This window comes from Quercus lobata, chromosome 4, assembly GCF_001633185.2.
Source record: "Quercus lobata isolate SW786 chromosome 4, ValleyOak3.0 Primary Assembly, whole genome shotgun sequence".
Taxonomy (NCBI): domain Eukaryota; kingdom Viridiplantae; phylum Streptophyta; class Magnoliopsida; order Fagales; family Fagaceae; genus Quercus; species Quercus lobata.
The window spans coordinates 43,467,035-43,486,218 of NC_044907.1; the positions used below are offsets into that span (position 1 = coordinate 43,467,035).

At 32.1% G+C, this 19,184-nt stretch overlaps 1 protein-coding gene across 1 annotated transcript; it reads right to left on the minus strand.

Moving 5' to 3' along the window:
• Positions 1-13,767: 13,767 nt before the first annotated feature.
• Positions 13,768-16,692, minus strand: LOC115985254 (50S ribosomal protein L3-1, chloroplastic-like). Its single transcript, XM_031108218.1, has 2 exons — positions 16,440-16,692; positions 13,768-13,907 (listed from the first exon to the last, which is right to left on the minus strand). Exons 1-2 carry the CDS (start codon positions 16,690-16,692, stop codon positions 13,768-13,770), a joined length of 393 nt encoding a protein of 130 aa, XP_030964078.1.
• Positions 16,693-19,184: the final 2,492 nt, after the last annotated feature.

A 19,184-nucleotide genomic window follows, 5' to 3' on the forward strand; every position in this document is an offset into this window, starting at 1 on the left:
AAATAATATAATTAAGTTTTAGTCTAATAGTAGTGTTGCATGCAGAGATTTTACATATAAACAATATTATATTAAATAGGTGAAGTTTACTTGTATAAATTACATTTATTGTTACATCAATTTAAAAAATTTATGTACTACTTTAACATTTTTATTTTGGGTAAAATAATATTTTGGTCCCTAAATTTTATCAAAAGTTTTTTTTTTTTTTTTTTTTCATTTCTAAACTTTAAAAAAAAAAAATTAAAAAAATTTAAAGATAAAAATATTTTTTCAATGTTTTAAGGATGACTTAAAAAAAAATTAACGACAAAAGGTGAAATGTTTTCAATAATTTAAGGACAAAAAGTAAACTTGTTAAAATTTAGGAACGAAAAACAAACTTTAAACTAAAATAGTATTTTACTACCGTCTATATTTGTTGTGAAAATCTTGCAAGGTGAAAGATTATAGAAGATGATGTTTGTACACTATGTACAAGGACTACTGTATCTAGGATCCAAGCATTATGGGAATGCGGGATGGCACAAGATGTTTGGGTTGATTGTTCAATTAGACTACAAAAGTGCATTTAAGGCTAACAAGATGTGCTTTAGTTATTCCGCAACTTGCTAAGTAGATTGTTTACAACTGAGTTTTAATTATTTTTAGTTCAAGCATGGTTGATTTAAAATCAAAGGAATGCTGTGAACCATGGGGGGAGATGAAAGGATCTGAGGTGGCTAAACAAAAGGTCAATGGACTATTTGGAGGACTTTCATCAAGCCCAAGAACAGCTGATAATCCCAATGAGACATACTGGTGTACATATATGGCAACCTCCTCTGAAGTCGATATTCAAGTTGAATTTTGATGCTACAACTTTTTCAGAAATGAACAACTCCAGTGCTGGTGCAATAATTTGTAATGAGAGGGGCAAGGTGATGGCATCTATGTTGGCGAGAGGCCCTCCAGTGGGAAATAGTGAAGAGGCAGAAACTTTAGCCTGTAGAAAGACGTTGGAGTTTGCTATTGATGTAGGTTTCTCAAAATTGGTGATTGAGGTGGATAATGCATATGTCATGAAATCAATCTCTTCTAGTGGCATAAACCTGTCTCAACTAGGCCATATTATTCATGATTAACAATGACTTGCTCTGGAACTTCGTTGGGTGAACATTAATTGTGTAAACTAGGGTGCTAATTATGTGGCCCACTCTTTAGCTAAAAATGCTAGGAATGTTTTTAAGATATGTACTAGATGGAGGATCCTCTTCCTCCCGCTTTGGAGGACCCTCTTCCACTAGTTGAGGTCATTTTCCAAAAAAAAAAAAATTAAGGGTATGTTTGGTTGGGGTGAAAACAAGGAGGGTGGAAAAGAAGGAGTGGAAAATAGGGTGGAAAATGGAATTTTCTCTTATTTAGTTCAAGAGAGATAGAAAATGGGGTGAAAAATAATCCCTTCGGGCCCACATAATTTTGTCCTCCCAATTTGGGAGGAAATTAAACTAAGGAGAAAAGATTATGTGGGTAATAAATTACATAAATATCCTTACTTTTATTGCACTCACCTGCCTCTCTCACTTTCCCACTACACTTGTGACCTGATTAACCTTTTGCCTCTTCATCCTTATCTCTTTCTTAGCATCTTCACAACACAACAACGTGAACTCCAGGTTCTCTTCTCTCTTCTTCTTCCCCCCCTTTTTTTTTGGAAAATGTCTTCCCAATTAACGCATAATCAATTTTTGTTACCCATAAATTTTAAATTATATATAATAATAAAGAAAAGTAATATAAATGTATATGTATTTGTGTTAATTTTTATATTATTTAATGAGTGTAAATATATCTATGACTTACATATTATATAACAAGGACATAATAAACAATTTATATAAACTACATTTTTTATCCTCCCTTTTTTCTCTTCAACCAAACAAAAAAATTTTCCACCTTCCCACTTTTCTACCCGTCCAACTGAACACACATGAGGGAAAACCAAATCTTTTCTATCCTCTCATTTTTCCATCCTCCCACTTTTTCACTTCTTCAACCAAACAGACCCTTAGAGTATGTTTGGTTGGGGTGAAAACAGGGAGGATGAAAAAAAAGGAGAGGAAAATAGGGTGGAAAATTGAATTTTCTCTTGTTTGGTTCAGAAGAGAAAACAAGAGAGACAAAAAATGGGGTGGAAAATAATCCCTCCGGGCCCACATAATTTTGTCCTCCTAATTTAGGAGGACTAAGGAGAAAAGATGATGTGAGTAATAAATTACACAAATATCCTTACCTTTATTGCACTCACCTACCTCTCTCACTTTCCTACTACACCTGTGACCTGATTAACTTTTTGCTTCTTCATTCTTATCTCTTTCTTAGCATCTTCACAACACAGCAACGTGAACTCTAGGTTCTCTTCTTCTTTTCTTTTTTTTTTTCTTTTTTTTTTTTGAAAATGTCTTCCCAGTTAACGCATAATCAATTTTTGTTGCCCATAAATTTTAAATTATATATAATAATAAAGAAAAGTAATATAAATATATATGTATTTGTGTTAATTTTTATATTATTTAATGATTGTAAATATATCTATTTTTTTATATATTATATAATAATGACATAATAGTCAATTTATATAAACTACATTTTCCATCCTCCCCTTTTTCTCTCCAACCAAACAAAAAAGTTTTCCACCCTCTCACTTTTCCACCCCTCCAACCAAACACACATGAGTGAAAATCAAATCTTTTTTATCCTCCCACTTTTCCATCCTCTCAATAATTTTTCATTCTCTCACTTTTTCACTCCTCCAACCAAACGGACCCTTAGGGTATGGTTGGTTGGGGTGAAAACAGGGAGGATGGAAAAGAATGAGAGGAAAATAGGGTGAAAAATAGAATTTTTTTCTTATTTGGTTCAGGAGAGAAAACAAGAGAGACAGAAAATAGGGTGGAAAATAATCCCTCCAAGTCCACATAATTTTGTCCTCCCAATTTGGGAGGAAAACTAAGGAGAAAAGATGATGTGGGTAGTAAATTACATAAATATCCTCACATTTATTGCACTAACCTACCTTTTCCACTATACCTGTGACTTGATTAACCTTTTGCCTCTTTGTCCTTTTCTCTTTTTTAGCATCTTTACAGCACATCAACGTGAACTCTAGGTCCTCTCTCTCTCTCTCTCTCTCTCTCTCTCTCTCTCTCTCTCTCTCTCTCTCTTCTCTCTCTCTCTCTTCTCTCTCTCTCTCTCTCTCTCTCTGAAAATATCTTCTCAGTTTACATGACAATGGTCACGTGGATAAAGTTTTTATTTTATTTTTTGAAAATCTCTTCCCATTTAATGCATAATCAATTTTTATTGTCCATAAATTTTAAATTATATATATTAATAAAAAAAAGTAATATAAATGTATATGTATTTGTGTTAATTTTTATATTATTTAATGAGTGTAAATAGAATGCCTTAGGTAGTTAAAAAAATTCATTCATATTTGATAAGGGATAATACGTAATCTTCTCCACCAATAGAATGCCTTATGCCCTTTTGTGGTCATTTTTTAATTCTTCCCTGTTGACTTTTCGGCCAAGGTGGCTTTTTATTTTTCCATTTTTTCCTTACCTTTCAATTTTTTTGTTCCGCTGGATAAGAAAGAATATTAATTTATAATTTTTATGTTCTCTACTTTTCTATCACTTTTTACCTTTAAAAATGAATGGCAGTCAACAAGTTACAATAAAGTTGTAGTTTTAGTTATGACCAAAAAAAAAAAAAAAGTAACAACAGTAAATTTTGGTATAATATTTAATTATTTGATTTGATTTTAGTTTGATCTGGTTGACAAATACTTCAATTATAATGAAAATATTGTAATTTTTTTTTATTGTACTCTTAGAACAAGTGAACAACTCTTCTGTTAATTTAAAAGGATATATTAATTGATATTTTTAGAACAATTATTAATAAATTATAATAAAAATATTTTGACTTTACTTTTTAAAAATTATAAAAAGTTATTAACATCATATATTATTTTATTATTCTTTTAATAAAATATTTATAAAAGTAACTTTTAAACCAATACTGACAACGACTAACATTTACCTAATTTTTTTTTTTTTTTTGAGAAACAACATTTACCTAATTTAAATACACTCTAAAAAGTAAAAAGAGTAAAGGACATCATCTAATGGAATCTTAAAGAATGACAAAGACCCAGCAACTTATTATTTCCATACCATTTTCTGCATTATTTCTTCGGGTGACCACTAATGAATATAATTATGTCATGTATTGCATGGGATGTCTTTTTCTATTTATAGTTAACCGAGTCCAATTTAAACAACTAGACTATCATAAGTTTTTCCAATCTTAGTATCTTTTTGCCGGCCAGTAAATATTTCTAGACCAGAACAATCCAATCTTCTTGGAGTAGGAACTCAGCTCAACCGTTCAGGTTCGTGTGCTCGCTAACTTTTTATTACGAGCTTTTAATCATTTGCAAAACTTTTTTGAAGCAACTTTCTTTTTCGTAGTTCCTAGAATTTATCCTCTTTTTTTAAAGAAAATTAAAATAAATGAAATAAAAAGCATCGGAAAAATCTCAGGGATAAGAAACAACATTGTACAGAGAAAAACCACAACCACTGGGAGGTCAGGGGGACTTACTCGGAGAAACCTCGCAAGAGTGGTCAGTGAAGGAGTTGACAATTGTAGGCCGGCGGTGCAAGAGTTCGGATCTAACCCGATCCGGTTAGATCTGGTCCGGAACCACCACTAACGGTCTACAGAGAGTGACCTGACCATTGTTTACTCTACCTCTTCCTCTGCCCATTGTTTTAAAATTTTATTATCGCAGCTTATTTCACAATTTTTGAGAAATGCTATTTATACAAACTATTTTATAATTTTTTTTTACAAATTAATAATATGATTAGTAATTATTGATAAATAAAAAAATTATGTTAGTGGTAGAGTTAGATAAAAAGTAAACATTAGTATGAATTTGTCACATCAATAAGTTGTAAAATTATTGTAAATTGTACTTCAACATTTTTGTCGCAATTTACCGTATGACAAAGTATGAGTAGTTAAGAAAAAATAATAAATTCATGCGCAAGATAGACAAACTACCTATCATTAATGGTCTTGATTTTTTTTTTTTTTTTAAATATAGGGTAAAAAATATGGACCAAGGTTTATTTATTTATTTATTTTTTGTTTATTTATTTTAATTTTTAATTTTATAATTATTTTAAGAAATCCTAAACTAAGCCCCACCCCAAACCCAAAGTCACAAACCCTTTTGCACAATAATAATATTTAGGTTAAACACATGATTCATCTCTCGGTCTCCCTTTTTTTTTTTTAGTAAACCAACACTGATATAAATTAAAGAAAAATAAATCTATTACAAAAAAGCTCATCAGTCTCTCTATTTCTCTATCTTTTAGTCTCTCTGTTAGGTTTTCTTTCTCTTTTCTTTTCTTTTCTAGGTTTTTGTGGTTTTTTTTTCCTTTTTTTTTTGTTGTTGTTGAAATTAGGTTAAACGCATGATTTCTTTGTTGGGCTAGGGCTGGGGATGAATTATTCTTAGAGGGAAGTGGGGCCCAAAGGCCCCAAACATAATTTTTAGTAAAAAAATTACCCATTATTATTATTATTATTATTATTATTATTATTATTATTTCTTGGGGTCAGAGCATGGCCTGCCCCCCTAAAAGGTTGAAAAATTATTGAATACTCCAGGAATACCATGAATGCGTACTCTTCTTTTTCACATGAATTGTGGGTTCCACCACAAATTTAATTAGTGGGACTCACGGTTATATGAAAGGGGGAGCACGCATTTATGGTATTCTGGGAGTATCTAATAATTACCCTTCATCCCTATGCAATATATTAGATGCTCTTAAAATTTTATTACTGCATCTTATTTCACAAGTTTTTGGTAATGCTATGTATACAAATTATTTTATAAATTTTTTTACAAATTGATAATATGGTAAGTGATTATTGGTAAGTAAAAAAATGATGTTAGTGATAGATCTAGTTAAAAAGTAAAAACTAGTATGAATTTGTCACATCAATAAGTTGTAAAAATATTGTAAAATAGTTTGTGGTTGTATCAGTATTCCAACTTTTTGGTCACAATTTATCATGTGACAGAGTGTAAATGGTGAAGAAAAAATAATAGATTCATGCAAGTGATAAACAAGCTACCTATTATTAATGGTCTTGAAATTTTTTTTTTTTGGGGTTAAATATAGGGTAAAGAATACGGACCATTTTTTTTTTAATAATTTTTTTAAGAAATCCTAAACTAAGCCCATCCCAATCCCAAAGTCACAAACCCTCTTGCACAATAATAATATTTAGGTTAAATGCATGATTCATCTCTCGATCTCTCTATTTTTTTGGGTAAAGCAACCTTGATATAAATGAACTATGAATAAGTCCATTACAAAAAAAAATCTACGTCTCTCTATTTCTCTATCGCTCAGTCTCTCTGTAACGTTTGGTTTCCTTTCTCTTTTCTTTTCCTTTTTTTTTTTTTTTTTTTTTTTTTTTTGGGTTGAAATTAGGTTATACTCATGATTTCCTTGTTGGGCTAGGGCTGGGGATGAATTGTTCTCGGAGGGGAGGGGGTCCCAAAGGCCCCAAACATAATTTTTAATAAAAATCTACGTCTCTCTACTACTACTACTACTATTATTATTATTATTATTTTGGGGTCAGGGCATGGCCTGGCCACCCTAAAGGTTCTGTCCCTGCATAATATATTAGATGCTCTTAATTAGACTTCTGTTATTTCTGTAAACTTGGGCAGGTACCTTAAATCCGCATAAAGAAGAATATATAAGAATAACGATTTATTTAGTTATTTGGCTGGTTATTATGTAAATACAAGTTTATGGCCACTTTGAAAGTTTTTGGAGAAATAATGAGAGAGGTCTAATTCTATAGAGGGGGTGCCAAACTAAAAAATAATTTGATGTGCAATTCTGTAATATAAATATTCTTAATTTTAGATTTATTACTAATATTGAGTAGTCTTTTTTTTTTTAATATAAATTTTCTATAGGTTTTTTTCCAATTATTTATTAATTTATTTTCTCTTAATCCAATATGTTATATTCTATCCTTAAATTTTATGTATTTAGTCGTGTTTATGAGAGATTTAATATTCATCTTTTTAATAAAATAGTAGAATTTTCACACACACACACACACCCGTATATATAGTGCAAGGTAGAATTTTAATGTTTTATGTGTAACATGTGTACAAATTATGACATAAGTGATATCATCCTAAGAGCACTCGCATCAGGAAATGCTATCCCATCCCATTTTATTATCCCAAAAAGCTACTTTATCAATTATACCATACCATTTTATAACACGCCCAACATCTCAAAATTCTATTTTTTCCCATTTTATTTAAATATTCTATTTTATTCCTTTTTTTACTATTTCTCTTTTTCTATTCCTTTTCCTCTCTTTCTCCCTCAACCTCTAGCACCGGTTTCAACACATAGAGCCACACACACAGAGACCCATGATATACCAATCCACCTATCCAAACCCATCACCACACACAAAGCCACTCACACACAAACACAAACCATCAAACCATCAACAGAGGCACACACACACACACAAACACAAACCATCAAACCATCAATTGAGCCACACACACACAAACCATCAAACCAATCGGAACCAGCAACAGCCACCACACCTCCAAAGAAACCCACCACCGATGCCTCGTCAGAATCCACACCGGAACCCAGCTTGCCATGCACGACCCGCCTCCATGCCAGCAAACCCACGACCCACACCGTCACCTGACGCATGCCCATTTTCTTCCCTCACCCTCAATCACCCATCCCCACCACCACGGAAACCCTCCACCACATCAAACCTTTTATTCAAGGGAAAATAGAGAGGAAAAAAAAAATGAAAGGGAAGAGAGGGACGAGAGAGGGGGAGGGATTGAATGAGTGAAAAAAAAGAAAAGGGGAGAGAGAGAGAGAGAGAGGAGATGAGAGTGTGACCGGTGAGAGAGGAAGTAAGAACCCATAAAATATTAGGGTTTTTATTTATTTATTTATTTTTATTTTTACTACAATATTGCTACAGTGCAATTCTACCTTTAGAATTGCACTGTAGCAGTATTGCAATTTTTTTTGCAATACTTGGTTTTTACAAGTCCGGATGTAGGGGGTTTTTTGGGCCTTTGTGCTAAATTTTGCTTACATATGGCATATGGCATTCCCAATGTAAATGCTCTGAATTGATCTGACCCATAAAAGACTAAAATTTAATTTTTAAAAGAAAAGTACAACAAGTTTAGTTGCGTCGATTCTAAACCTGTACCTAATTGGATTATATTCTAAACGGATTTGATTGCCAAAGTGTACCCCGATCCTAACACCATGTAGGTATATTGACAGATTAAAGATGGAAACAAGGACAGCCTCAAGTGCAGTTGTAAGTGAAGTTCTTAATGTAAACAATTATTTGGTTTGGAGCATCCAAGTGAGAACCTATTTGATTGCTCAAGATCTATGGGACATTGTTAATACAACTGACGAATGTCCTAAACAAGAAGATGATGAAGCTGCTTTCAAGGCTTGGAGCAAGAAGAATGCCATGGCTTTACATGTGATCCAAATTTCATGCCCGCAACGGATATGTCATGTGATTAGTCTGATTACTTCTGCCAAAATTGCTTGGGAAACTTTGGAAGCAATATGCCGGATCCCCAAAAGACATTATGTTGGTATGTCTCTCTCTATATTGCACGTGCTAACATTTTATACCTCAAATAGGCCTAAGGTCTAGAAGATATGATAATAAACTTACCCAAAAAAAGAGGAAAAAAAAAAAAAACTTAAAAGAAAGAAATGAATTGAAATACAGAATCATCACACTTTTCCTCCTCCCCTCTATCTCATCTAGTTGCCACCACCATTACAACCACCAGCAGTATTAATAGAAGCAAAGCCAACATTTGAACAGCGGGAATGGCCTTATGCCGGAGGACATGTGATGGGTGCCAAATCCATGATTGAAGCATTCAAAAAAGACCCATTCTGATACTCCCGTAGAAATGCCCCATCCCCATGGCAATTTTATTTAGATATAAATAAATTATAATTCGTGGTCTTATAATATGCTTTTATGCTGTAATCATAAAGTTAGGCTCTATTTTTTTTTCCCAAAAAAATAAAGTTAGACTCTTTTGTGGTCAATCTCATACTACTTAATTATCTAATAAGTTTTGGGTTAAATTACAAATTATGTCCTCTAATTTTGTTTCAAATTCAATTCAGTTTAGCTTTTAAACTTCACTTTCTTTTAATTCAATTCTTTACTTTCAAGTTTATTCAATTCATGTCTTCCTGTGAAACATAAATTCCTTCGAGAAGGAATTGAAGCTCCATGATAGCAACATGGTGTTATAGTGCCTCCATGCATTAAATACTGGGCTCAAGATATCTAAGGGTTGCAAGATTGTTCCATCAACATAACAAATCTTATTTTTGGTAGTCACTACCATGAGAAAAGATCTACTTTTAGGTGTTGTAATTGTTTCATCCATAAAAGTTGAGTGACAAGAATAGTGCTTGGATTATCCTCCACTATGCAAATAGTAAGGGTTTCAAGCATATTCTCCAATTGAAGTCTGGTTGGAGAACATATTTTAGCAAACGTTGAAGAAGCTAACACTGAAGCAGTGGCGGTGCCAAAAACTTTTTCAAGGGTAACCAAGCTATATATATATACACATGAAGAATGTTTATAATTTTTTTTTAACATATGATTTTTTTTTTTTTTGAGAAATAATTACAATATGCTGCTAACTCCACATCTTGAATCTTTTCCCCCCAAACCCCCAAACACTTTGTGTGGGGAGGTGCCAATTCAGCTATAAGGCCTTTGGCACATATGATATTTTCTTACTTAAACAAAAATATTTATATTAAGTAAGGCTTTACATTTTTGCCAAAAAATAAATAAATAAGTCTTGATATGTCTAAAAATATACAAGTCAATTTAATAAAAATAAAAAATAAATATAGTATACATTAAATACACTATAATTTAATGAGCTATATATGACATAAGAGTAATTAGAGGGAATTAAAAATACATTAGTCAACTATTTAAGTGCATTACATATTTTTAATCAGAATCTAGAGAGGCTAGTATTTAAATTTGGGGTAAATTATGTATTTGGTCTTTATTTTTTATATTTTATTTCAATTTGGTTCTTAACCTTTTAGTGTTATGTTAATTTAATATTTGCTATTATCTCTTGGATGAAAATTGCTGACGTGGCGAACGGCTAAAATAAAAAATTAGTTTATTGTCATATCAATAAAAACTAATTTTTTATTTTGGCCATTAGTCACATTAGCAATTTCCATTCAAGAGATAACAACATAAACTAAATTAACACGATACTGAAAGGTTATGGTCAAATTTGTGTTTGGAGATGAAGAATGTGATAATCTTCTTTGATTTCTCATTGAATGAATAACTCAATCTTTGCTTATATATACAAGAAGCAGGGAAAAAAAAAAAAAAATTGAAACTGAAACTCTGACTAATTAATAGCTTATAACTAATATAACAAAAAGGTCCACCAACTCTAGGTACCAATGACAACATAACACATGTACTTCACAACGGTGGGATAAATACATAACTAAGCTACTTGTAGGTTTCTCTATTTAGATGTCTAAGCTGTAGGTCGTATATAATAGAATCATTTGCTACAAACTTCTTCATCAGATTTGATCTAAGTTTTAGTAAATTTCACTTTTTTACTTCATCCAAAAAAATGTAATTATGTTTTGTTTTCCCCATTTGTTAAAATTCCAACTTTATTTTGTTCTCCCAGACCTGTTATCAATTATTGGAATTTTATTTTTTTAATGGTTGCTACTAGTTATATTTTTGTTTGGGTGGCTGATACTGGTATGCATTTTGTAATATTTATTTCATTTAGATCTTCCAAATTATAGGTTAAATACAATTAGCTAGGTGAGGAAAATGCCATAAAGTTGCTTGCTGCTATTTTTTTTTCTTAGGATTTTAATCTCTTGCTGTTAAATTAAATCATAATATATTTTCATTATCAAATGGAAAATTATTGTCTCATACTCCCAATATTCACACTCTATACACACCGGATATCACTTTGAAAAAGAGTAAATTCCAATGTTTTTACATCCAATTTGGAATTAAAATACAAACTATTTACACTAACCTCTTCTAAATAACCGAAAGTAAGCTCTAAAAAACTTAAATTTTGTTTTTTGCCCTTCACTTAAATTGCCATTCACACTCCTCTAATAAGAACTTTGGAAAAAGAAAATTCCCCAAAGAATTTTAATGTATTTTTAATCATTCAAGGGAGGGCATGTGTAAATAATTTATATTTTAAAGGAAGTGACTATCTTATTCCAAATTAAGGGGAGGTGAGTGTCATAACAAAAAGTCTTAGAAAAAGTCACTGCTTCCCCTTTCAAAAAATGTGCCTACATATGTCCAAAGTGTGTACATTGGAAGTATGAGGAGAAGCTAAGATCAGGTAAACACGTAAAGCAAGAATGGTTGAAATGTACGTAATATACCTAATACCCCACTACGGTATTTGGGATATCTAAAAGAGTTTAATAGAATCTTCACTGAGTCACAATTATATGTGAGAATGATATATTAAACTGTTGTTGGTGTTTCAATTCCAGCGAAGGAGGAAGAAAGTTGTGTGGCTTGGAGCAATCGGATGAAAACATTTTTAATGGAACATGATCTTTGGAACATTGTTGTTGAAACAACCAACAAACCAACTACACCTGCTTGGAGCAAGAAGAATACTTTGGCCTTATATTTTATCAGGGAATCCTGTGGGTTGGACAGATTTTCTTTGATAGAGAAAATTAGTAAGGCTGACAACGCTTGGTACGAAATTGCAGACACAGGTAACTATTTCTCTCCTAAAGATACACATGCTCTAACATTCTATAATAATAGCTTAAAGTTTGCAAATCGATGATAAAATAATAGCTAAAATAATAACACTGGAGTGATTGCCTTTGTTTCTTCGCGGTATTTGGCGTGGTTGTGGTGGTGGTGGTGGTTTCGGTGAGTCTTTGCCCATTTTGGTCATTGATAGGGTTGTAAAGAAATAAACTTTCAGAACGAAACTAAGAAAGAAACTCTCTTAATAAGATTCTTATTATTGAGGAAAAGAAATGGAGAACATAAAAACAAAATACAAAGCTCCTTTGCTATTTGTACTACATAACAGAGCATGTACACGAGCCCAGAAAAAAGGCGTGAAAAGAAAACAGAAATAACAAATCTAACTAACGCAACGGTTACAAAAGAAACCAATACGATTATGACATGTGTGCTATCTATACAACATCATTTTGTTAATTTTCGTTTGTTCTTGTTTAATGATACGGCATCGTTTCTTTGTCTCTTGTTTCTTTTCTTTAATTCTAATGACACCGTTTCCATCTTTGGGTTCTTCTATTATTTCTTCACAAAACGCTGCATTTTTCTTCAGTTTCTTTTCTTGTTTTCTCTTTTCAACTTTAACAAGGGCGCGCTCAGAGAGAGAGGGAGAGAAATGGGTATGGTACGAGCAGTGATGACAGTTCTGATTATTGGGTTATTAAGAATTTAGGGGGGTGTTGGATGAATGAGATACCTGTGAGATATTGATGATAAGGAAGGTCTGTGTATGTCTAAATTCTATATAACTGTAAATTATGAGTTTGATTTCTTTAATATATAACTAGCTCCCTACTTTCTTGATCGATAAGGAGAGTTCCGTAAAGATATGATTATCCAAGTGTTGCTTGTACAAATCAGAGCATTCCTATCTTGGGTTTCGTATTTATTTTTTTGGTGAAATTATCATTTTAGTTCATATATTCTAGGGTTATAGTTAGTTTTGTCACTACATTTTAGTAACAATTGATTTGGTCTTTGCTATTTTCAACTTGCAATTAATTTAGTCCATATTGAAAACTCATTTTTGACGTGGCAAACAAATGACAAGTTGCACTACAACAAAATATATTTTCAGTGACGAAAAAATTCGTCACTAAAAGTCCAGTTTTTCGTCACTGAGGACCTTTAGTGACGAAATTGGACTTTTAGTGATGAAACTCATTTCGTCATTGTAGCCCTATCACTAAAAGTCCTGGTGACGAAAAATTTCGTCACTAAAAGTCCGATTTGATTTAAAAAAAAAAACTTTTAGTGACGAAAACGTTTCGTCACTAAATGTTTTCCTCACTAAAAACATTATTCAGTGACAAAAATATTTCGTCACTAAAAATACTTTAGTTTACTAAATCATATTTAGTGACGAATAATTTCATCACTAAAACTATGCTTGGGTACATATAGTCATGAAAAAAATTCATCACTAAAACTATTTTTAAGAAAATCCAGTCACATATAATGACGAAAATTTTCGTCACTAAAACTTATTTTTTGTTTTTTATTTTTTTCATGGCTTTGATATTAACCTATAACTTGTCATTACATTATTAAAACTTCACATTTGAATGACACATTTATTTCAACAGCACATTTAATTATAAAAAGATCCATACATTCCATAAGTAAAAAATAAAACAAGTATCCAATTCAAATTCCTTCCATACAAGTATACAATAATTGTTTGCAACACATACAATAACTCAAAATGTTTTATAACAATACAGAAAGTATAACATAATATAATTAGAACTAATGGAAGATGTCCTCATGCCTCTTGCTTAGCTGATGCCTCTTGGTCCTTAGCTCGCTCCTCTTGGTACAATTGAAACCTTCTAAAACTTCATGTACTATTGGAATCACTGCTTGATCATAAAGATCTCTTTGTTGAGCTGAGGGACCAAAAACCTACATATTACCACAAAAAAACTCTTAGCATCTACCATCAAATATGAAACTAGATCCTCAAAACTAACATTGTTTAACATTTCTGACTTACACGTTCAAGTTTTTTTTTTTTTTTTTTTTTTTTGATGCTAACATTAAGTGGGGGAGGGAGATTCAAACTTAAGTTCTCCTACCTCTATAAAGAACTAGATAATGTGCCAATGCCGCTAAGTACAAGGCTCTTGGTGATATACATTCAAATTATAGGACTCCCTTATACTTTCCATTTCAGTGTTCGGATGTAAAGGTGTACATGGTGACACATCATTTAGTATTCTATTCTTACTACACCAAGGAATGAATACTTATTTTAGAGGACAAGACACCATGCACACCATTAAATGGACATTTTCCATTTCAAAGACAAATGAAGAGGACCCTTTTCCTGGAAAAAAAAAATTACTTAACAAGAACACACCTCTTTACCTACTCATTTTACCCTTTTCTATCCAAGTTTTATGTATATAGCCCTTACATTAGATCACCTTGAAATAATGTGAAACCAAAGAATCCCCCATAAACAACTAATTAATCTTTGAACCTTAATTCTTGAAAGCAACAACCAAACAATTATAAGTAAATATTGAACCACGCTTTGAAACAAACACCCAAATGCCAAAACATCAAAGTCAAAGTAAAACCGAATACCCCATTGTGAAAATCTACTCATCACACTTTAACCCTCCTCAAAAAGTTCATACAATTTTCACCAATCTTAAAAAAACACTCCCAATATAAATTTAAACCACCTTATAACATCATGCAAGCCACCCACTTGCTCCAACATAACATACCACCACAAATCCAATTTCCAACATCATAAGTATAGAGTTTTATAAGTTTTTAACTAGAATTTACATACTTTGCTCAAGCTAAGTTTACAACTTTCAGAAAAAATCCAAAGTTACTGCAAACAATGTGTATTTAGTCCGCAAAAGAAAAGTTAAATTTATAAGTACAAAAGTTAAAGAAAAGTTAAACAAGCAGATAAGACAATAATTAGAACCGCCAATGAAGAAAGATATTAACAGGAGAATGAAAAGCTTGTAAACAACCAAATATCAACACAAATATCTAATTCTTCAAAATCACTACCCCACATGAAAACTAGCAAACAAAAGCCACAATCCAGAAACAACACTACTTGTACTATAATGGAAAAATCAGATTCAAAAATCAACCATTCAATTGCTAGGTGCATGTGTGTACCTTAACAAATAATTTTTTTTTTTTTAAAAAGGTAGGGGTGGGGGTGTTACCAACAAGGGGGGTATATTGTCATGAAAATTGTGTTACCAACAAGGGGGTATATTGTCATGAAAATTTAGCAAGACGCAGCATTATGACATCATTTATAATAAAAAAAAAAGGGAGTACACTAGAAGTCTACCCCTCCAAGTACTATGAAAGATATATGTTGAAGAAAAATTTGACAAAAGTCTACAACCTTCTCTCCAACCATCTTGATGGGAGAAGTTTCACTAAATTATGAGTTACAAACCATAGCCGCTGTTCAGAGGATAATCTATAATTGACCTTATGTTTCTTTTTTCCTCACAAAATGCAATGTTCTTGAAAGGTATCTAAGAAACAAATCCTCAATTAGTTACCATTTCTAGATAGGGCACAACAACTCAAACTAATAAAGCTTGGCAAACTTTCCATGCAATGCACAACCAAAATTTCCCCTTGTTTAACCCATTTATAACTGAACAATTTCATGAATCCCTTGACACTACACTCAACCATTTTGGGAAGTTAGAATGAATGAGAAAACTTCATACAAAGTGAACATCCTCAAACTCCAATAAACACATGAAAATACACAAGATATTTCAAGAAAACCAGTTGGCGATGATGTATTGAAACTAGAAAAGGTTGCAACTTCAAATTTTAGGCACACGTGATAAATAACCACAAGTCACTATATTGGAAAAAAAAACCTAGAATACATACATTGCCCTTGTGCTTACCATTCCTTCCCCCTTTGTATATTTTGAAACATATTGCATTGAACAATTGTAAAAGGTCAATTCCTCAAATGTAACTTTCAGGACTTATGGTGATATTTGACTCTTAATTTCTAAATTCCCAAATATAAACAAAAATCTAAGTTTCCTCCACTGGTGATTGCTAATGATCTAGTCCATTGCTCACTTTCATCACACACTTATTGTTATGTAAAATGGAAGGATATAGCACTGATTTTAATCGGGTTAGGGCACGACTTATTACAAAGCGCATATTTCAAAAGAAACATCATAAGACAATTCCCTGGTGAAGTCAAAATTTCAAATTTCTACTTCTTTATCTTCAGCTCAATATATTCTCTCTCTCCTCAGCAATCAACCAAAGCATAATTCACATAAGAAGAAAGAATAGAATTTCAAAAACTTAAAACATATATCTATCAAAAATGAAGTGCAAAAAAAAAAAAAAAAAAAAAAACCCAAAGTTGTAAAGACAAAAAAAGAAACCTTGAAAACCCTTTCCAATGGTGGTGCCAGCCACATCAACAAGATCACCCTCCTTGAAAAGATCATCAAACACAAGCCTCTGGTTAGCCTTAAACCCATCCATAGAAACCAAATGAAACTCCTGCAAATGGCGCATAGGAATAGCACCCGCTTTCTGCAAATGACCCATCTCTGGCTTTGTGAGCATGCGGTCCCTGACCCTTCGAAACCTAACTTGGACTGCGTTGTAGCCATCAGTGGCCTCAGTTTTCATTTGGGTTACAATGCCAATCACACAACCTCAAATTTGGATCATTAAAAAAAAAAATTAACAAAAAATACCCATTACACGAATTGATGCGTCGCCGGTTGTGGTGGGAGGCGAAGGGTCGCCAAAAGCGTCACGATCGGCGCCAATAGCGACGCTTAAGCCTTACGATCGACGCCAACGGCAATGCTTAAGCGTCGTGACAATGCCAACGGTGACACTTAAGCATTGCGATCGGCGTCGATTGCCAACAGCAACACTTAAGCGTCTTGACGGCACCAACGACGATGCTAAGCGTTGCGAGCTTGGCGTCGGCTGGCTTGAGAGAGTGTGAGGGAGAGCTTAAGAGAGTTTCAGATTAAGGGCCTGATGTGTGAAAAAAAAAAAAAAAAAAAAAAAAAAAAAAAAAAAAAAAAAAAAAAAAAAAAATATATAAAAAATTATGCCTTTAGCGATGAAGTTGGGTTCGTCGCAAAAAATAAAACTAATGGCCACCGTTTTCCATTCAGGGATGATTTATTTTCATCACTGAATGTGACATTCAGTGATGAAACAAGTTTCGTCACTAATAGCATGACCAGTAGCACCTTTTAGTGATGAAATTATTCGTCACAAAAAACTTAAACTTTTAGCAACGATAAAATTCGTCATTGTAGATCAATTTGGTTTCCTGCCTCCACTTTTGTTAAGCGTCCTGAATTTATCACACCCTATAGTGACGAAATGTAAATTTCGTCACTAAATGTTACTATTATATATATATATATATATATAGTGACGAAATATAAATTTTGTCACTACATGGTACTTTTTTGTGACGAAAAAATTTTCCTCACAAAAATTCGTCACTATAGTTACATTTTGTTGTAGTGTTGGCACACTTGAAACTTACGTGGTGATTAAAAAAAAATTCAATTAACATTAAAAAAAATTGCCACAACATCTGAATGGAAAACAAAAATCAAAAGCACAAAACCAATTTCTTTCTAAACAAACACTTGGTCCATTTGGTTGGGGATGAAAAAATGAGAGGGGACCAAATTGATTTTAACCAAAAAAAAAAAAAAAAAATGGTTGGGGTGTGAAAAAATAGGAGGATAGAAAATGGGGAGATAATAGAAAAGTGGAATGATAGAAGAGATTTTAGTTTCCGTCATTTGTGTTTGGTTAGCAGGTGGAAACGTGAAGGGATAAAAAACTTTTTTGTTTAGTTGAGAAGAAAAATGAGAAGATAGAAAATAAAACTTGTATAAATTTACTTATATGCCCTTATTAAAAAATGATGCCCAATTAATTAAAAAAAAAAATACAATCACCTAAGTTTATTAAAAAAGAAAAATAACATTAAACAAAAAAAGTTTTATTAAAAAATAAAAAACAAAGAAAAAGAAAAAGTGAAGCAGTATATCACGTCCATAAAGAAGAAAAAAAGAAACCAAAACGTGAGATGAAGGGTAGTTTAGTCATTTGACTATAAGTACTCTTCTCCTTTCTATTTTCTTCCCAAATTGGGGAGGTAACCTTTTGGTAGGACCCAAACATTTTCTCCTTAGCAACATTTCAAACTTTCTCTTACTTTTATCTATTTTTGTTGTTTTCTTCATTTGTTTGTCTATAGCCGCCTCTCATTTTACTTTTGCTAAATGACCTTGTGCATGCTTTTTTTGATCAGTTGCATGTGTATGCCATTTTCTTTCTCTCTTTTTTTTTCCCTTTTTTTAAAAAAAAAAAAAAAAAATTTATAACTGGGTATGGTAGGTTTTTATTTTTTGAATTGGGCATTATTTTTGTTTTAATAAACTTGGTGGATTTTTTTTTTGGTTGATTTTTTTTTTTAAATAAGGACATATAATTCAATTTATACCTACATCATTTTTCATCCTCTTATTTTTCTTCTCAACCAAATAAATGAGTTTTCCACTTTTCAATCTCTTCCCCATTTCCATCCTTCCACTTTTTCACCTCTCCAACCAAATAGGCCCTAGATACTTAAAATTTTATCTTTCTTCTCTTAGCCATGAATCACTACATGAAACTTGAGTCTTGAAACCTTTTTCTTTGTTCTTGTCCTTGGGTTAACTAAAACTAGAACAAAGGGGCTGCTTTTTTGTGCTTGTCCAAGATGAAATTTGCTTATAGGATATTGAGTTTCATTTGGCTTTTATCTCTTTGTTGGTCAAAATATGTGGGTACATGAGTTTGGGTTTGAATTTTCTCTGGGTCTTACTAATAATTTGAAGAGCGGTTGAAATTTTCTGGTTTGCATGTTTTCTTGGTTTGGTGGAGATTAGGTGTTACAGGTGAAATTTTCTTTGTTCTTACTGATAATTTGTAGCAATTTTTTAATACTAATTAAAAAATTTATTATTATTTTACTTGCCACGTAAGCTTCAAGTGTGCCAACTTGTCATTTGTTTGTCATGTAAGTATTTCCATTAATGAGTTAATCGTAAGAACTAAATTGAGTACAACTTGAAAATAGCAGAGACCATATTGAC

What these genes read in the sequence shown, in the direction of transcription:
- LOC115985254 (XM_031108218.1), bottom strand. Translation starts at nt 16,692, where the DNA reads ATGAAAACTGAGGCCACTGATGGCTACAACGCAGTCCAAGTTAGGTTT. An exon ending in CATTGGAAAGGGTTTTCAAG is followed by an intron (nt 13,908 to 16,439) that starts GTTTCTTTTTTT and finishes TTGGTCCCTCAG; the next exon opens with CTCAACAAAGAGATCTTTAT.